Source organism: Quercus robur, chromosome 4, assembly GCF_932294415.1.
Source record: "Quercus robur chromosome 4, dhQueRobu3.1, whole genome shotgun sequence".
In the NCBI taxonomy this organism is placed as follows: Eukaryota; Viridiplantae; Streptophyta; class Magnoliopsida; order Fagales; family Fagaceae; genus Quercus; species Quercus robur.
The window spans coordinates 75933206-75950301 of record NC_065537.1 but is presented as its reverse complement, the minus strand read 5'-3'; the positions used below and the strand labels follow the sequence as shown (position 1 = coordinate 75950301).

Sequence of the window (17096 nt, the reverse complement as noted above, 5' to 3'; positions counted from 1 at the left end):
CTCTTCATAATGTTGCAAAGAATTTTCACTTTCATACATAATAATTATAAGGTAGAATTCCAATATTTCCTCTCTCCGTCATAAAAATAACCTTGTTGGAATTTGGACAGTGACGAGTTCCATGGAGATGGGAAATGCCACTAGATCCATAGGCTATCGACCTTATGAGTATTAGTATATCCCTAAGGAGAAGACATAAATGTATATAAATACTAGTTTAATTTTTAGAATTGAATCAAAGATTTAAAAAAATAAGCCAACATTTCTTAAAAAGTCTGAATTAAATGAGCTTTTCTTTAATTTTCTTAAAATAAGAGAGTCAAGGGTCAAATCATTGGTTCAATTTTATGTAGATGAATGATTTGTTTTTGCCTACAAAATAAAACTTTTTCAATGCTCCGAATTTGTAAATTGTCATCATACTTCTGGAAAATTGAAAAAGAAATAAGAATGAATTCAATTAATAGATACTTTCTAAGAAATCATACTTAATTGCAAAAAAAGTATATGTATACAAATAATATAATATTAAATGACTCAACAGTTACACATAGATGAGGCACAATGAACCAATTTGTGTTAGTATTACCACAATTTGATGTGTTACGAACAATTCAAGCTTTTCTTAAATAGAGTGATCATCATAAGTTTCAAAGTAAAAAGTTTGGAATGTGAAATATAAAAATACTAATAAACATTCTAAAAAAATCGATAGTACTAGTAGATACATACCATTTGTTTTGGGATATATCTTAATTTGTAAATTACTTTTTGTGACTCATTCATTTTGTGTCTACACGAAGTAGGGTTTCTGGTTTCCCTATATGAGTTGCAGGTAGTAGCCCATTGGGCATTTTGAGCTTTTTGTGATGAGTCATGTTTGATGATGTATAATTGTATATGATGATTTAGAAATGACTTATTTTGTAGTTTGGAAGGACTCTTCACAATAAGGTTGGTAATGTATAAAGTATTTTGACCTACCTTGTTTTCTTTAATTAGAGTATAAGATCCTTTCTATTTATTCATTTCACAATCAAGATTTTGTTTGCTGGATCTAATCATCTAACAATGTATAGATTGTCATGTCATTTAAACTTATAAAATGTCATGGCAATTTATAAACCTTTAAATTTGTAAAATTTTAATCCGAATCATGAAATTGACGTATTTTAAAAAGAGGTTTATCATTTATCATTTTTGTTTTTTTTTTTAATAAAGAAATTGCTTGTCACTTTTAATATTCAATTTGAGTTAATGATTCAAATCCTTGTTCTTTGTTTCATGCCAATTAATTGAGAAGAAAAAAGAAATGTGTGTAAGGGGGTTTTCAACTTTTCATTAAAAATTATCATTTAGGTTAATTATATTTTAACTAATAACTACCTATGAATTAGGTCAAGTTTGTTTACTAGCCAGTAACTAGAGGTTTAAAAAAAAAACTACATTTTACTTATCCAATATATTAACCCAAATAATTATATTTGCATGTACAAATCAAATTCATTGGGGAAAAAAAAAAAGTTAAAAAATCACAATTGTTTACCTGATTATAATAGAATGCATTATATTTATAAGTTAATAAAACAATTAGAAATCAATTTAATAAATTTTTTAATTATAGGCCACCAAATTTTTTTTTTTTTTAAACTAAATATTCATTTCATTCAAAAGAAAGGCATGAAAGCCAATACACAGCACAGACCTAACAGAAAACCAGCAAAGAAAAGGTAACAAGACAGACCACAAAAAGACCAGACCACAAACTAATTCCTTTAACTGAACCTATCTACACCAAGGAGATTAGCTACAATATCTGGAGTTGAACCCGTCGAGCTCTTCAGCTCCCCACTTCTCTTGGCCTATTGAGCAAGTTCATGGGCTATCTTGTTGCCATTCCTATTTATGTGTCTAGCCTCTGCCATGTTGAATTTGGACATTTCATGGATGATACCAGACATGATATGGCCAGTTATACCTCTATAATCTTTTTTGTTTACTGCCTAGATAGTTTGCAAGGAATCTCCTTCCAAAATGACATTCTCCAAGCCTAGATCAAAAGCAAGGATAGCACCTTTTTCCATGGCTAATGCTTCAGTTTTCTCTACTGCAAATTTTCTGGATAGAGGCATGCTAATAGCTGCAACAATCTGACTTTCCCAATCCCAAATGACAATACCAATTCCAGAGTGACCATCTTCAGTTGGGATTGCTCCATCCACATTTATGAGGAAAAAACCTTCAGGTGGAGGCTTCCAATCTCTGGCATGCTTCTCTTTCCCTGCTGCTGCACTATTATTTGCAGTCTTAAAATATTCCACCATTCTAATTGATGTCCCCCACACTTGATCTGCAGTTGTTTTGCTAGCTTCAAAAATTAATTGGTTTCTGTGGTACCAAATCGCCCAAGCTACACCAAAAAAAATTTCCAAGTCACATTGCGTTCCCTGGCTTATTATGGTGAGAGCCAAATCAAACATATCACACTTGCTCTCCAAAAAGTTTCCCGGGCTATCTCTCCACTTTGACCAAATTGCCTTTGCTAGCTCACAACTTAGAATGGCATGCTCTACACCTTCTTCTTCATTCTTGCAGATGGGGCATAGGACATCAACTTGGATTCCTCTTCTATTTAAATTCACCATGGTGGGTAGTGAATTCATGCACAAAGGCCAAGCAAAAATACGGATTTTTTCTGGAATATTCAGTTGTCATATTCTTTTCCATATGGGGCATGTACATCTCCCCTAGAAGTCTCAGCTTGGATGACTGAATCCAGCATTTTCTTGGCAACATAATAAGCACTCTTCACCGAGAAAATTCCTTTTTTATTACCCACCCAAATTATAGAGTCCTCTGGAAGGTGATGGCTGATGGGGATATTAAGAATGGTTTTTACCTCAAAAGGTAGGAAGATCTCAACCAGCTTGTCCCTTCTCCACATTTTTGTATCTTCATCTATAAGAGATGATACCATTGGAAAATCCCCAAAGTCTTTTGGAGGAGAAATGACCTTGTAAGTTGTTGGGGTTGGCAGCCACTTATCATCCTAAATATGAATTAGTTTACCGTTCCCCACTCTACACCTAGTACCTTGCTTAAGTACTTCCAAGCTTTTGTGAATACTTCTCCAAGCATAAGATGGGTTGCTTCCAATACTAGCCCTAAGAACGTCACAGTTAGGAAAGTATTTTGCTTTATACACCTGGACCATCAATGATGACGGCTCTTCAAGCATCCGCCACCCCTGCTTAGCAAGCATAGCCAAATTAAAAGCTTGGAGATCTCTGAAGCCCATACCACCGTCCCTTTTTGCTCTGCACATTTTTGACTAGCTAACCCAAGCAATCTTGGATTCTTGATGCTTTTGTCCCCATCAAAAATTCCTCATCATTCCTTCCATGTCATCATAAAAACTCTTTGGAAGCAAAAAACACCCCATTGTATATGTTGGTACTGCTTGAGCCACAGCTTTTATTAGTATTTCCTACCTCCAATAGATAATAGTTTCTCCTTCCACCCCATTAGCTTCTTCCCAACCCATTCTTTAATTTCATTAAAAACTTGTTTCTTGGATCTGCCAATCATGGAAGGCAGCCCCAAGTATTGCTTTGGCTGGGTATCCTGCATTGAGCCAGGAATATCCTTCACCTCTTCTCTTTTTTCCTCCTTTGTATTTCGGCTAAAGAACACAGATGATTTATCTGTGTTAATCTTCTAGCCAGAAACTTCTTCGTACTTGTGAAGGATTCTTTGTAATTCCCTGCTTTCTTGCTCACTAGCTTTGCAATATAGGATGCTATCATCAGCAAAAAGGAGATGGGAAACAGTTGGGCAGTTTCTACAAATTGAGATTCCAGAGAGTCTGTTGTTTCTAGTTGCTTCCAAAATTAAACCTGTAAAACCTTCTGAACAAAGCATAAATAAGTAAGGGAATATTGGGTCTCCTTGGCGTAGACCCCTTGTGGGGGGTGATACAATCTTGGGCAACCCCATTAAAAAACACCATTCTACTCGTATAGACCACCAATTTATACTTTATGTATGTCATAAGTAAATAAAATGCTCTCTCTCTCTCTCTCTCTCTCTCTCTCTCTCTCTCTGAGAGTCAAATTACATTTTGTTCACATGTGATATTAGGATGAGATTAGGCCTCTCTAAGTCAAATTACATTTTGTTCACATGTAATATAAGGATGAGGTTAGGCCTCAGTATGTAGTTAGGGATGATAACAAGCAAGGTGGGTGTCCTATCCCTCTTTAGGGTGGGAAATATTTATGTAGGGTGAGAGCAGAGCAAGTCAAGGATGACAACAAGCGGGGTGCACTCAAATCAAAGGTGTCCTATCCCCTCTTTAGGGTGGAAAAATTTCATGTAGAGTGAATGAAGCAAGTCATGAACAAGGTGGGGTAGATGTGTTTTGCATCTTTAATAAGGTAGCATAATAATAATGAGTTAGAAATGAAAGATAAAGGGAGGAATAGTTGAGAGAGAGAGAGAGATAGAGTATTTTAAGGGATGCTAATAGAATATGTTAAAAATTAAATTATAAATACGATAAGTATAAAAGAAATATAAACTATATATAAAAAAATATTAAGTGACTGTTTGAATTGACGTTTCACGTTTGCGTTTTCTTCTTCTTCTTTTTTTTTGACCAATGCCTCTTGCACTGTTCATGGGACATAAACAGTGCATTAAGGCAAATAAACGTTGTTTTGTGAGTGTGAACAGTAACCAAAAGTTATTTTTTTATTGTTTTCATTTTTCAGAAAAATAAACGGTATTCAAACGCAACCTAAATATATATTAAATAAAACACACACATTTGAGACGAGACCAAATGAAAAGAAATGAGGCAAGCAAAACTTATCCTCATCCCATCATCCCCTTCAAGCTAGGAAAAATTCATGCAGGATAGAGGATAGATCAAGCTCGATGATAAATTTTTGCAATCCTTAATGAAGTTTAGAGAGTGGCATTTAACAAATTCTTAAATTTTTATTTATTTATTTTGGTGTCACTTAAATTCTCCCCTTAAAGAAGTTCGCATGTAAGTCAAATCCATTCAACTGTAAATTAAAAAAATCCTTTCAACCACCCCAGTGTAACAAAGATGTACATATAATTAAAGGTGATTGAAGTGACTCTTTTAAAATCACAGCCAAATGGTCCAATAAATTAAATATGTTTTCTTGAAAACATTGTTTACAGCAAAGACTTAGAATTCTTTATGTACATATTTAGGGCTCGTTTGGTAGGGCATTTCAAATATCCATTTTCAGTTTTTAAATAATATTATATATTTTTTCACTCACATATGTTTTAAAAAACTACAAATAACACTACTTAAACTCCTCTAGCAAACGGGCCCTTAGTATTATTAAATGCCAAATTGGTTAGCTTTACCTTATAACCATGTTACTATAATTTAACAAAAGAAAAACTGTTAGTAGAACTCCTTGTTAATTAATGTTTGAGATTGATGTTTAAGGTAAATAATTCCAAAATTCCTTAAATTTTGTGAAAGTATTAGGAACCTACTTTTATCCAACTAGTTTTGTTATTATTCATTTGTTAGAGGTATTAGGTCTAAAAGGCTCAAATTTATTAGTATAAGCTAATGTATTTATGAGCAAACAAAATAGTTTTAATTCTATTTGTGTTGCCAGCACTACAATCATTGAATTAGTTGGCTGCTATATATACTTGAAAGTGAGATTCATTATAAAATACAAATTATATATAGTAAAGATGTAATCGTTCAAGACTTTTTTGTTGTGGAAGTAAATAGTCAAGTTAAACTAAATTAATTCTTTCTCTTGCATCGTCTCTCCTCTCTCAAATGCTTTCAATCTCCCAATAACATTTTTTTAACAAAACTATAGGGTGTTATTTTAGATAAAAGTTAAAGAACAAAGTTTTCCTTCAACTCATTATATATACAGAAACTTATAAAACTATTCACATGTATTATTTGAATAAATTACAAAATTAATTAAATATGCCATGTAATTAAAAATACACTTGAATGGTTTTATCAATTGTCACGAAGCGGGTTTGAGGAATTTGAAATAAAAATTTCCCAAAACTTGAATGGAGATGAATGTAATTCTTTTCTAATACTTTATTTTTGTTAGTATACAAAACTTTTGTTTGCTATTCATAATTTATCCACTTTGGATTTGGACGTTTGGGAAAAAAATAAGATTGAAGTGGGTTTCAAATCAGTGTAATGAACTGGGGGATAAGTTTATTTATTATGACATATATATAAACCTTCTTGAAGGAATTTCTTGTCTAAATAATTTCTAGGCAAGCTTTCATTGCCACCACCCTAGTTTATATTTTGCTATATCCTCTCATAATGATTGAGAGAGAAGAACAGTTTTGATAATTGATATATGATCCGACCACCTAAAAGGCATAATATTTTGAGACATAAGAGCCACGGCATATAGACAATCTTCTTTTTTTCTCATTTGCTACGCGTTTATTAAGCACGTGAGTAGCACATTCTGCAGAGAGACAAAACTTGTGGAGAAAGATACTCCTGCATAATTTGGTTTGCCTTCTTAATACATGCACCTCAAATTGGGTTTGGCCAATGCTTTTTATTTGAACTTGCCAAAATTGCTTAAGTAATGTATTCCCAACTATGATTTGTATATTAAAATTGGCATATATTAATGTGCTAACAATATTTGTAAAGATGACAAGATGAAAGATGAAAGTTTGCATAATTTTTTATAATTTAACTTGATGGTAGGCTATATCAATTTTTATACCATAATTCTATATAAGAAAATTTTTATTTATTTTTAAATCCTTTGACGTCTCATTAGAAACACTAAAAATGTGTTAGTTAAATTATAAGACTTTCTTGACTAATAATAACTTATGTGTTATCTTTTTTTTGTCGAGATCGGGGGAGCTTATTTGAAGAGTTACATGTCATACGAGCGAATAACATTAAAGACACATTTCTCACAATAGTTGATATTGGATTTTGTTAAAATAATATCACTTTCGCATTAGGACACATATCTAACATTACTTTTATGATGCACCAATTAGAACGACTTATATAAAAGTTGTCAAAGATAGATGAAAAACAATTTTATCTAGATTGATTTGAAGAAATCTTATAAAATTTATTTTATGATAACTTATATAGTTATTTATGTATATTATTTAAATAAGTCACATGACTAATTTTATAAGCTTTGAGCTATTCGGTGTGTGTTAGAACATGTGAATTGTTCTATCAATCCACATCTTATGGGTTGGGAGGAGTTCTTCAAATCCATTTGTAAGTAAACCTTTTCATATATTGGTTTCTCAAAAAGTGAAAAAACCATGAGAGTGCCCACACCCCATGTGGAGGCTCCATGGTTTTCCTTTCTCTCTCTCTCATGAAAGCCATACTTTATAAGTTCCAACTACTTTTCTTACTCACCACCCAGAGGAAACCACTCATTCCTCCCTCTCTCTCTCGTACATATCACTGAGTAATAAACCAAAAAAAAGATGTAGAAAAGTGATTGAGCTCTGTGCTGTAAATTATAACAGGAGGGGGGGGGGGTCTCTGAGTTGAGTTGAGTGTTTAGAGAGAGAGAGAGAGAGAGAGAAAAAGAGAGAGATTCAGTCATCATTTATTTGTTGTGGGGGCATCTTAAAAACGACAACTGAGGAAAGCAAAAGAAATGCAAGAACCATGCCTCTCTATCCTATACAAATCCCCATACCTTTTGTAATTTTCTACCCTCAAAAGAACAAATCTCTCACCCTTTTCCCCTCTCTCTCTTACATAATTAGACATTATAGTATCGTAAATCTTCATCATAATAACAATTATTTTTTAAGGGAATGAGAAAGAGACCTATGTATAGCAAAGACAGGAGAGCATATGCTTGTGGGACATAACCAAAACTATCCCAAATGATGTGCTCATTTAGATGGAGAAACAATTTTTGATTTTTGATTTTTATTTTTTTTCCTTTAAGAAAAAAACCAAATAAAATTCTTTTTTTTTGAGAGAGAATTTGATTGGGGAGTCATTGACTCTCTCCCTCAACAACACATGATGAGCCAATACAGCCAAGGACTATAATATAAGCGCGTGAAACTACCTCCAGTCACAAAATGTTGTGATTCTGTATTATGGGTCCCAAACCTTCACCTTGATTCTCATTGGTGCGTGTGGCACACAAACACATAGTTGAGAGTGTGGAATTTTCTTACAAATTGGCTTGGGAAAAGATAGAAGAAGAAGAAAAAAAAAATGCGTAGTATAGTATATAGAGGTTTTTTTTAAAAAAAATAAATAAAAGAGTGTCAGAGGTTAGGGTCAAGTGAACGTGCAGTATTTGAAGCGCAGATCTGGATCCACTCAAAGCACCAAACCCAACTCAAACTCAAACTAAACAGCACAAAAACAATACAATATACACAATACATCACAACACACCAACACTTCTCTCACTCACTGCCACTCTTACCAGTCTTTTGTTTTTATACTTTCAAAGGAGAGAGAGAGAGTGTGTGTGTCTGTGTAAGGTAGTGTTTAGAAAGAGAGAATCTAGAGAGAGAGAGAGCTTAGGTAACAGCTTTCAGCTTCTTCACTGCTCACTTAATAGCCCTGACCCCAAAAAACAAAGCAGCAGCAGTGAAGCAATTGAATGGTTCTTCTCTGCTCCAGCTGCTGCTGCTAGACTCTGCAAACCAGCATAGGAAGAAGGCGGTGGTTTGGCTTTTGTAGTAAAGCTTGACACTTTTGACTGCTATTATTTATGTTTGAAGAGAGAAATAGAGAGAAACAGCAACAGGAAAGTACCTTCTTTCATGGGTAAGCCTGATATTTCTCTCATACCCCAAGAGCTGGCTCTTTCAACTTTTAACTTTGAAATTGAAAAAAAGGTTGAGAAAAAAGTAAAAGGGTTTATACCTACACGTTGCTATTTCTTGCTCCTTTTGTTTCTGAAAACTTTTGCTCTTGTAGTTTCTTAACAGAGAAATTTAACCACCAAGTCATTTTTTTTTGTTTTTGTTTTTTTTTGGTTTCCTTTTAACAAAGGCAACTCTTAGCACCTTCTCTTTTTAAATCAAACCACACGGGAATACTCCTTTTAACACTCAACTTTCTTTTCTTTTTTTCCTTCTCTCTTTACCTTACTTTTGTTGGGTTTTGCAGGAATAAGAGAGAGAGAGGCACTATACTACTATTCAGCATCACAAGTTGGTAGGTAGGGTTTGTGTGTGGTTGAGAAAGAAAGTTTACTTGTATAGAGTGAGAGAGAAAGATAACACTTTACTCTCACATACCCAAAGGAACAAACAAAACCAAAAACTAGGAGAGGCAGGTCGGTTGGTTGGTTTGGCGTGTGGAAGTTTTTAGTACCAAACCTTATATCACTCACACCTCATGGATGGTTACGAAGCAACAAGAATTGTGTTCTCAAGAATCCAAAACTTAGACCCTGAAAATGCATCCAAAATCATGGGTCTACTACTCATTCAAGACCATGGTGAGAAAGAAATGATTAGGCTAGCATTTGGTCCAGAAGCTCTTGTCCACTCAGTGATTCTCAAAGCTAGAAAAGACTTGGGACTAACTTCGAACTCTCCGTCTACACCTTCTACTCCCCCATCTCCATCTCCTTTTCTCTCAAGCAACACTCTTTCTATGTCAAGGCAAAATTCCACAGCTTCAAGGCTTGGTGGGATAAATATTCCTCCATCTTTAACTATTCCAAATCCTTCTTCAGCTAGTTCAGCTTCTTGGGCTGCTTTGTCTGAACTTCAAAGTCCAGAGGACTTAATTAGTCCTAACAATTTAGCTGTCGGGTCATCTTCTTCAACTACAATGAACTCTTCTGCTTCTTTACCCTTCTATGGAAGTGGTACCACTGATGTGATGGATGACTTTCAGCTCCAAGACCAGCTTTCATTCCTCAATGATGGCTCTCCCACCTTAGGCCCCAAAAACCCAGATTTATATTATCCTCAGTCAGACTTATCTTCAAGTCCAACTGGTGGTGGTGCTGACCCTATGCTTTTTCCTTCATATGGTAGTTGGGGAGGGTCTTTACATCGTAGAAGCTGTTCAGTTAGTGATGTTTGCTTGGGTTCTGAGGACCCAAATTCTGGCTTTGGATGGAAACCTTGTCTTTACTTTGCTAGAGGGTACTGCAAGAATGGAACTAGCTGCAGGTTCTTACATGGTGGACTTGGAGAAACTGTTGATGGTACTGCAATGGTTGGTTCACCAAGCAAGATTGATATGATGGACCAGTGCCATGAAATTCTTAGATCCAAATCTGCACAGCAACAAAGATTAGCTGCAGCCTCTCAGCTCATGGCCTCAGCTTCTTTTCCTTACTCTCCCAAGTGCATGAATATCCTCCTACAACATCAGCAACAAAATGATACTCAAAGGTACAACTTAATTACTGTATTTAAGCAAATTATTAAGCTTGGTCTTTTTGGGGTTCCATTTTTTATCGTTTTTGTGTACATGTAGAGCTGCTGCGGCTCTAATGATGGGTGAGGATATGCACAAGTTTGGTCGATCCAGGCTTGAAAGAAACGAGTTTTCAATGAATGGCGGGGCAGGAATGGTGAACCCAGCTTCAAGGCAGATCTACTTGACTTTCCCAGCTGATAGTACTTTTAGAGAGGAAGATGTGTCAAATTATTTCAGGTTCTACAGTCTTTACCCTTAGCATTGAATTGAGTTGTTATTTGTGGAAAAATGATTGGTTTTGTTGCTAAATTGTTTTGATTTTGTTGGTGATAGCATCTATGGGCCAGTGCAAGATGTGAGGATTCCATACCAGCAGAAGAGGATGTTTGGGTTTGTTACTTTCGTTTATCCAGAGACTGTGAAGCTCATTCTTGCCAAGGGGAACCCTCATTTTGTTTGTGATGCTCGTGTGCTTGTTAAGCCTTACAAAGAGAAGGGAAAAGTTCCGGACAAGTACAGGCACTCTCTCACTCACTCTCATTTCTATCTTCCTTATCACATTGCTTGAAGTACAAATTTCTATGTACTGCATGTGCTTATGCAGTAACGCTAGCTATTTGTTATTTGCAGGAAGCAACAGCAGCAACAAGTGGAGAGGGGAGAGTACTCACCTTGTGGAACTCCTACTGGAGTTGATGCTAGAGACCCATTTGATCTCCAGCTTGGTAAACAAACTAGTCTCTTGGAAGGCATATATATATGTGCCTAAAATGCTACTTTTCTTTCAACTAATGGATTCGTTTGATTAAAGGATCAAGAATGTTTTACAATGCACAAGACATGCTGTGGAGGAGGAAGTTCGAGGAGCAAGCTGATTTGCAGGCTCTTGAACTTCAAAGTAGAAGGTTAATGGGTTTGCAGCTTCTTGATATCAAGAAACAACATCACCATCGTGCTCTCTCCACTGGCAGCCCTATTCCTTCGCCTACTCAGTCTCCCAATCCATTTAACCAAAACATTGTTCTTCCTTCATTCCAAAATGGCCCAGAAGTCCCAGAGGGTATGTCTCTAATCAATTTGTTCTAGGTGCTACCTATGATTTAGTTTGAAATACCTTATTGCTAAAGTTTAAATTTTTAAAGAATTAGAATGAAGTTTTTGATTGTATTGTTTGATTGCAGATAATAATAATTCTTCAAGCGCATCGCCGGCCATTTCTGCAACTGCTCCTGCTGATCAGCAGCAGTTGCAGCAGACGGCAATCACTGTTGCCGGCAAAGAATTGACTGAAAATGGTGAGAATGCCAATGGTAATGGCAATGGGAAGCAAAGCCCCTCTCATGAAGAAAGTGATTTGCAAGAATGGTATGTAACTTTTCTAAAGAATAAATGGAAAGGCAACCCAGATTACTAAAGCACCTTTTTGTATTATTAGATTTGTATCAAATTTCTATTTTAAACCAAGCTAAAGACTTTCTATACATTTTTCTAATAGTGTATCTCATAATTGAGTGCAGTTTGGAGCACAACCTCCCTGATAGTCCTTTTGCTTCTCCAACCAAAGCAGCTGCAGACTTCTTCAGCAATGGAACTAGTGAGACAAATGTCTCAGATGCATCAGCTTCATCTACTAACAATAAATTGGCTACTTCAACAATACTTCCTGCCACTTCTACACTGGAAATGGCATCCTTCAAGTCTTTCAACTGCCAAATGCCAAGGTACTCATTCGTTGCCATTAATGGCTATTGTTTAGTGCTTGCACAATATCTGTAAATTTTAATGGGGTTTTCAATTCAGGTTCTCCTCTGGCCATGGTGCAATTGGAATGTATGCTGGCACCGGCGGACCAATTGGAATTTAGTTTTTCCTTAGAGGTCAGGTAATGAACTTTGGATTCCTTTCCTTGATAGCAAAACAGCATAATTTATTTGTTTTTGTTTAGCAAGCAAACAATTTGTGATTTGTATTCTGTAAATGAAGTTGGTTTTGTTTTTGTTTTGATTTGTTTTGGCTGTGTCTGCTCAAATATTTGCAGGAAAGATTGAAGGAAAGTATTATAACCAAACAAACTTTCCCCATATCAAAACAAGATCTGTAGAGAATCACCATCACCACCTCTCACCGCCAATTATCATGATCATGATCATCCTCATCAAATACTATACTACTTACTACCATACAAAATGCATACGTAAAAAGCAGAAAAGGAAGTGGGTCAGCCACTCCTTTCTTTGTTGTTGTTGTTGTTGTTGTACTATTTTCATCTTTCATTTTCTGTAGTTGAAGTTGAACCACAGGTAAAAAAAAAAAAAAAGAAGAAAGAACATAGAGTCACACTGTCAATGTGTAGTAGTAACAAACTCCTGGCACTGTAATTTCTCTCATTTTCCCATTGTTTCCCCCACTAGAAACAAAAATCCCAAATTTAGTCTAGTCACTGTTAGTCTGTGTCTTTAGGGTGTACTCAAAGCTTTGTACAGCAGAAGAAAAGAAAGAAGCAAAGAGAAAGCCAGAGGAGCTGAGGAAAAAGAGGTAAAAGCAAGAACATAACTACAAGCCTGATTGATAGCCCCATAAAAGGGTAATTTAGAATTAAAAAAAAAAAGAGCCGAAGAAAAAAAGAAAAAAGAAAAAAGGAGGGAGGTTCTGTTTCAAGACTAAAAATAGAAGTACAATTTGGAATTTCTCTTACCAATTTAATATGTATTTTGCTGTTTTTATTTGTAGTACTTAGTTTGTTATACACAGTATCAAACTATCAAAAACCCCCCCTTAGATTACAAGACAGAAAGAGAGATTTGGAAAAGAAAATTCCTCAAAGAAAAGTTTTTTTCAAGTTTTTTTTAAGTCTAATTGGTCTCTCTCTTTTTACTCTTTAGTGCCTTTTGATTTCAAGAAGAAGAATTTGTCTCCTTGTTATTTTTTCATTTTTGTCATTATTTTTTTCCCTCCTTTTCCTTTATTATTGGTGTGGGACCCCTCTGTAAATTTTTGCCATTATTGGAGGGAAAAGAAGTAGGGCCACAAAGGCACAACCTCACATGGGTAGGGTGCTGACAGTGCACGTGGGTCCTACTCATTTATAGGATGCCAGGTTGTGTGCGGGTCCTACCCACCAATACCCAAACCCATGTGAGTGATGCCACACTTTCTCTCTCTCTCTCTCTCTCTCTCTCTCTCTCTCTAAATATATATATATATAAATATATATATATATCCCCAGCCTTTACTTTCTCGATTGTTGACAGGAAAGGACATGCACAGATCTAAAAGTAGATGTAGATGCCCACACGTATGACAAAAGTGCACGGTCTTGCAAGAATCTTTAGGGGTCTGTAATTTTGTTTATATTTTTGACAGCGTGTGTGAATTTTTTTTTATTTTTAATTTTTAACTATATAGTCTAGCGTAGTATAGTATAGCATTGGAGTTTGTAACAAAAGGTTAAGTGAGAAAAAAGAGAAACCAGGCTGGCTTTGGCAAAGCTATGGATAAGTACAAGCCGTCAAATTAGTGTTATATGACACGTATTAAGGGGGTGGGGACTTTGATGGGAGACCACAACCTGTTTCCTCGACGGTGAGTGAGTGAAAAAAAAAAAAAAAAAAGAAAAAGAAAAAAAAGAGTGCCTTTTGTTTCTAGACCCTGTTTGGTTTCCTGGAAAGTCATCATTAGTTTCTTTCAATCATGGCCCAATTTTTTCCACATAGAGATAATCCCTGATAGAGACATGTTTTGTCCACATTAACATAATTGTTGATTTTTGTCTTTAAAGTAACAATACGATTGTGGGTATGTAGTGGGAGAATCTAGTACTCGTTTCAGTTCAATCTCTTAGATTTTTAGCTATAATTGCTAAGGTAGTTACCAAATCAGTAAAATTTACGTTATCTCTTTTTTTTTTTTTTTTTTTTTCAAATGTTTTGACTGTCTACAACTTTTGAGGAATTTTCAAGGATTGGTAAGTATTTATTGGGACATTGTTTTTGAATACCATGCATTGGTCAACATTGGCCATTAGAATTAAGAAATCCATGTGTCTCAATTTTTTTTTTCGAATAGCATGTGTCTCAATTTTCTGTGTTGTTTAATTTGTATCCAAATTCCTAAGTCATTGGTCAGCAACATCAAAATTCCTGGAAAATTTGTATACGAATGCGACTCAACTCAGCCAAATTGAACTGGATCATTAATGATAATCTCTTGATTTCTAGGAAATTAATTCTAGCACCAAGTACCTAGTACTACTTAATGGCTAACGACAGCTAATGTGTTTCCATTGGGTGGTCATGGAACAATATTTTGTGAATACAATGCAAAAGTAGATAGTCAATAGCATATTAAATTTTCCTTAAATGATGATCTAAAATCTAAAGCATATTCAAGGAATAAACTTTCTCAATTAACCAAATCTATGTGTGTTTAATACCAGAAATACATCATTTTGTGGGGGCTTGACATAGCACCCTACCAACCTTTGGATGAAATACCAACCCTTGGACGGAATACCTAATTGATTGAAAGAAGCTTGATATAATTAACTTAACCGGTAAACTAAGTTTGAATCCTGTATTGGCTTGATGGTAAAAAACAATAATCAAGGAGTGTGTACCATAAATTTTAAATCTTATGATGTCTAAAAAAAAAAAAGAAAAAGAAAATCATTATGTTAGTAAGTGCTCCTTATGTCTTACATGGTTACATTGTTTTTCTTCTATTTAATTTAGGGATGTTCTAAAATATGGTTGTTTTTGCTGCCGTGCCACATTTTGAATGTTAATGGGCATTAGCCTTTGCAGTTTGGTACAATACAAAAGGTGAGCCCAACACTTAAATGACACCTGCTTGTGATGATGGCCAATTGTATGACTTAAATGTCCACATAGAGAAATAACCCACCCATAAAGAATTAAAACTGAAGTAGCTTGATAATTATAATTCATTTTATTATTAGATGGGAAAATTTTGAAAGAGGTGGTGAGCGAGAGAAAGAGAACTCTACTCGTGCTATAAAAAACACACAGCAAACCTACTCTCAAATTAGTTGTATATAAACTAATGAATTATTAGGGCATTGAGATAATTTTGACAAATCACTTGGTCATGCTTCTATAGAAGTTCAACTGAACTACTAAGATCTGTTTTCACGTAGTCTTTGATTTTTGGAATTTAGAGAGGGTTGCAACCTTGAGGATTGGGTTTCATGGGATATTGCGATAATTTGGTATAATGTCGATTTGAATAATCTGGTTTGAAGCCAGGTAAGCTCTTAAAGCTCATTTGGGAGAAAGGAAAGAAATGAAAATAATAATTTTATAATATTCTTTTCTTCTGTTGTTTGAGAGTCTTAATAGAGAGAATAGAAATTCAATTGTCTTGTTTGAGAATTTAAGTGAGGAGAAATGAAATGAGTAAAAGGGAACGTTCATTCCTCTCTATTTCTTTAAATTTTCACTTCCCTCAAAATTGGGAGGAATTGGAGGGATTAGAATTAGATTTAATAATTTTTTTTTTTTTACTAAAACTCCCAAAATACTCCTATATATTTAGCCATTTATTTTAAAATAGAGGTTTAATAGTAATATTGTTATAAAATGATTCCGTAAGGACTTGATATGCGACCCAAGCTCACCAAGAACAATGAAAGTCAGCCCAATAAGCCCAAAACAATAAATTTGTTAGAGAGAGGATCTTATAAGTGAACTACTAAACCACGTAAGATCAAGCTTGAGATGGATTGAGTCCAAATTGATAGAATTAGACACACAAATTCAACAAAGTATCTTCCTCGGACCAATTCGAGGACAAAGTGTTCTTATATTGATCATTTTTTCTGTTTACAAAGTGTTTTTCTCTCTCCTTTATTTTTCTCAATTTTTCATACCCTATTTTTATGAAGGAAATTTCCATATATAGTCCCCCCAATACATCCCAACCTTCTGCACATTCAATTTCTAGGAAATCCTTTAAATGCTTGTCCCATCAAGGCCTTTTTGGAGATAATAGGAAGGGCTGTGAGCTAGAAAAACATTATTCAATTGTCATTTCTCCATAAATACAGTTAGTTCAGTTGGTATAGTGCATTTAATGTAGTAGTGGTAGTCACCTTTCTAGATGTTTGTTCTTTTTGTTGCTGATACGGCTCCGTTACTTCCCTTGGAGTTCATCCTTCCTAGAGTGGTTGACTTCCTAAAGTGCTCCTGAGGTGCCTTTGTTCCTTGGGAACCTTGATTACCACGACGGACTCCTTTTTCCTCCTCAGCCTTCCGGATCATGTACGAATGTATCTTTTAACTATTCTCGGGTACTTTATCATCCTCAGACAGGGCTCGTAGCCCAAAAATGTGCTCGGATCACCTGCCCCACAGATTCTATTCATTTCCCTCTATGTTACTCCCAAATAAGGTTACTTATCTTCTATTCCTTTATTTTAAAACATCCTAATAAGGTTACTTAATTTCATTCCATTCATTTCTTTTTCATTTAATACATTTAATTCCTTTATAATCATTCTATTTCATTCAATTCCATTCACTTCTAAACTCATAAATAAAGCTTATTTTATTGGCTCATGAATTTTGCAAGTACTCCATACATTGCAATCTTTCCCTTTAGGCCAATGGGTGAG

The 17096-nt window shown here is 34.9% G+C and overlaps 2 protein-coding genes across 4 annotated transcripts; one reads left to right on the top strand and one right to left on the bottom strand.

The window, feature by feature from the left end:
- Positions 1-2003: 2003 nt before the first annotated feature.
- Positions 2004-2645, bottom strand: LOC126722605 (uncharacterized). Its single transcript, XM_050425750.1, has one exon. It carries the CDS (start codon positions 2643-2645, stop codon positions 2004-2006), a length of 642 nt encoding a protein of 213 aa, XP_050281707.1.
- A 5721-nt stretch (positions 2646-8366) lies between these two features.
- On the top strand, positions 8367-12901 carry LOC126723759 (zinc finger CCCH domain-containing protein 53). Of its 3 annotated transcripts, none has more exons than XM_050427549.1 (10): positions 8367-8848; positions 9194-10437; positions 10523-10702; positions 10799-10978; positions 11096-11190; positions 11277-11525; positions 11647-11830; positions 11983-12186; positions 12266-12347; positions 12504-12901. In XM_050427549.1, exons 2-9 carry the CDS (start codon positions 9425-9427, stop codon positions 12327-12329), a joined length of 2169 nt encoding a protein of 722 aa, XP_050283506.1. In that variant the 5' UTR covers positions 8367-8848; positions 9194-9424; the 3' UTR covers positions 12330-12347; positions 12504-12901. The 3 variants fall into 3 exon arrangements, with proteins under 3 accessions (XP_050283506.1, XP_050283505.1, XP_050283504.1); XM_050427548.1 differs by having other exon boundaries at positions 10799-10984; positions 12266-12342; XM_050427547.1 differs by having other exon boundaries at positions 10799-10984.
- The last annotated feature ends 4195 nt before the right edge of the window (positions 12902-17096 follow it).

What these genes read in the sequence shown, in the direction of transcription:
- LOC126722605 (XM_050425750.1), bottom strand. Translation starts at nt 2,645, where the DNA reads ATGGTGAATTTAAATAGAAGAGGAATCCAAGTTGATGTCCTATGCCCC.
- LOC126723759 (XM_050427548.1), top strand. Translation starts at nt 9,425, where the DNA reads ATGGATGGTTACGAAGCAACAAGAATTGTGTTCTCAAGAATCCAAAAC. An exon ending in GATGTGTCAAATTATTTCAG is followed by an intron (nt 10,703 to 10,798) that starts GTTCTACAGTCT and finishes TGTTGGTGATAG; the next exon opens with CATCTATGGGCCAGTGCAAG. An exon ending in GAAAGTGATTTGCAAGAATG is followed by an intron (nt 11,831 to 11,982) that starts GTATGTAACTTT and finishes AATTGAGTGCAG; the next exon opens with TTTGGAGCACAACCTCCCTG.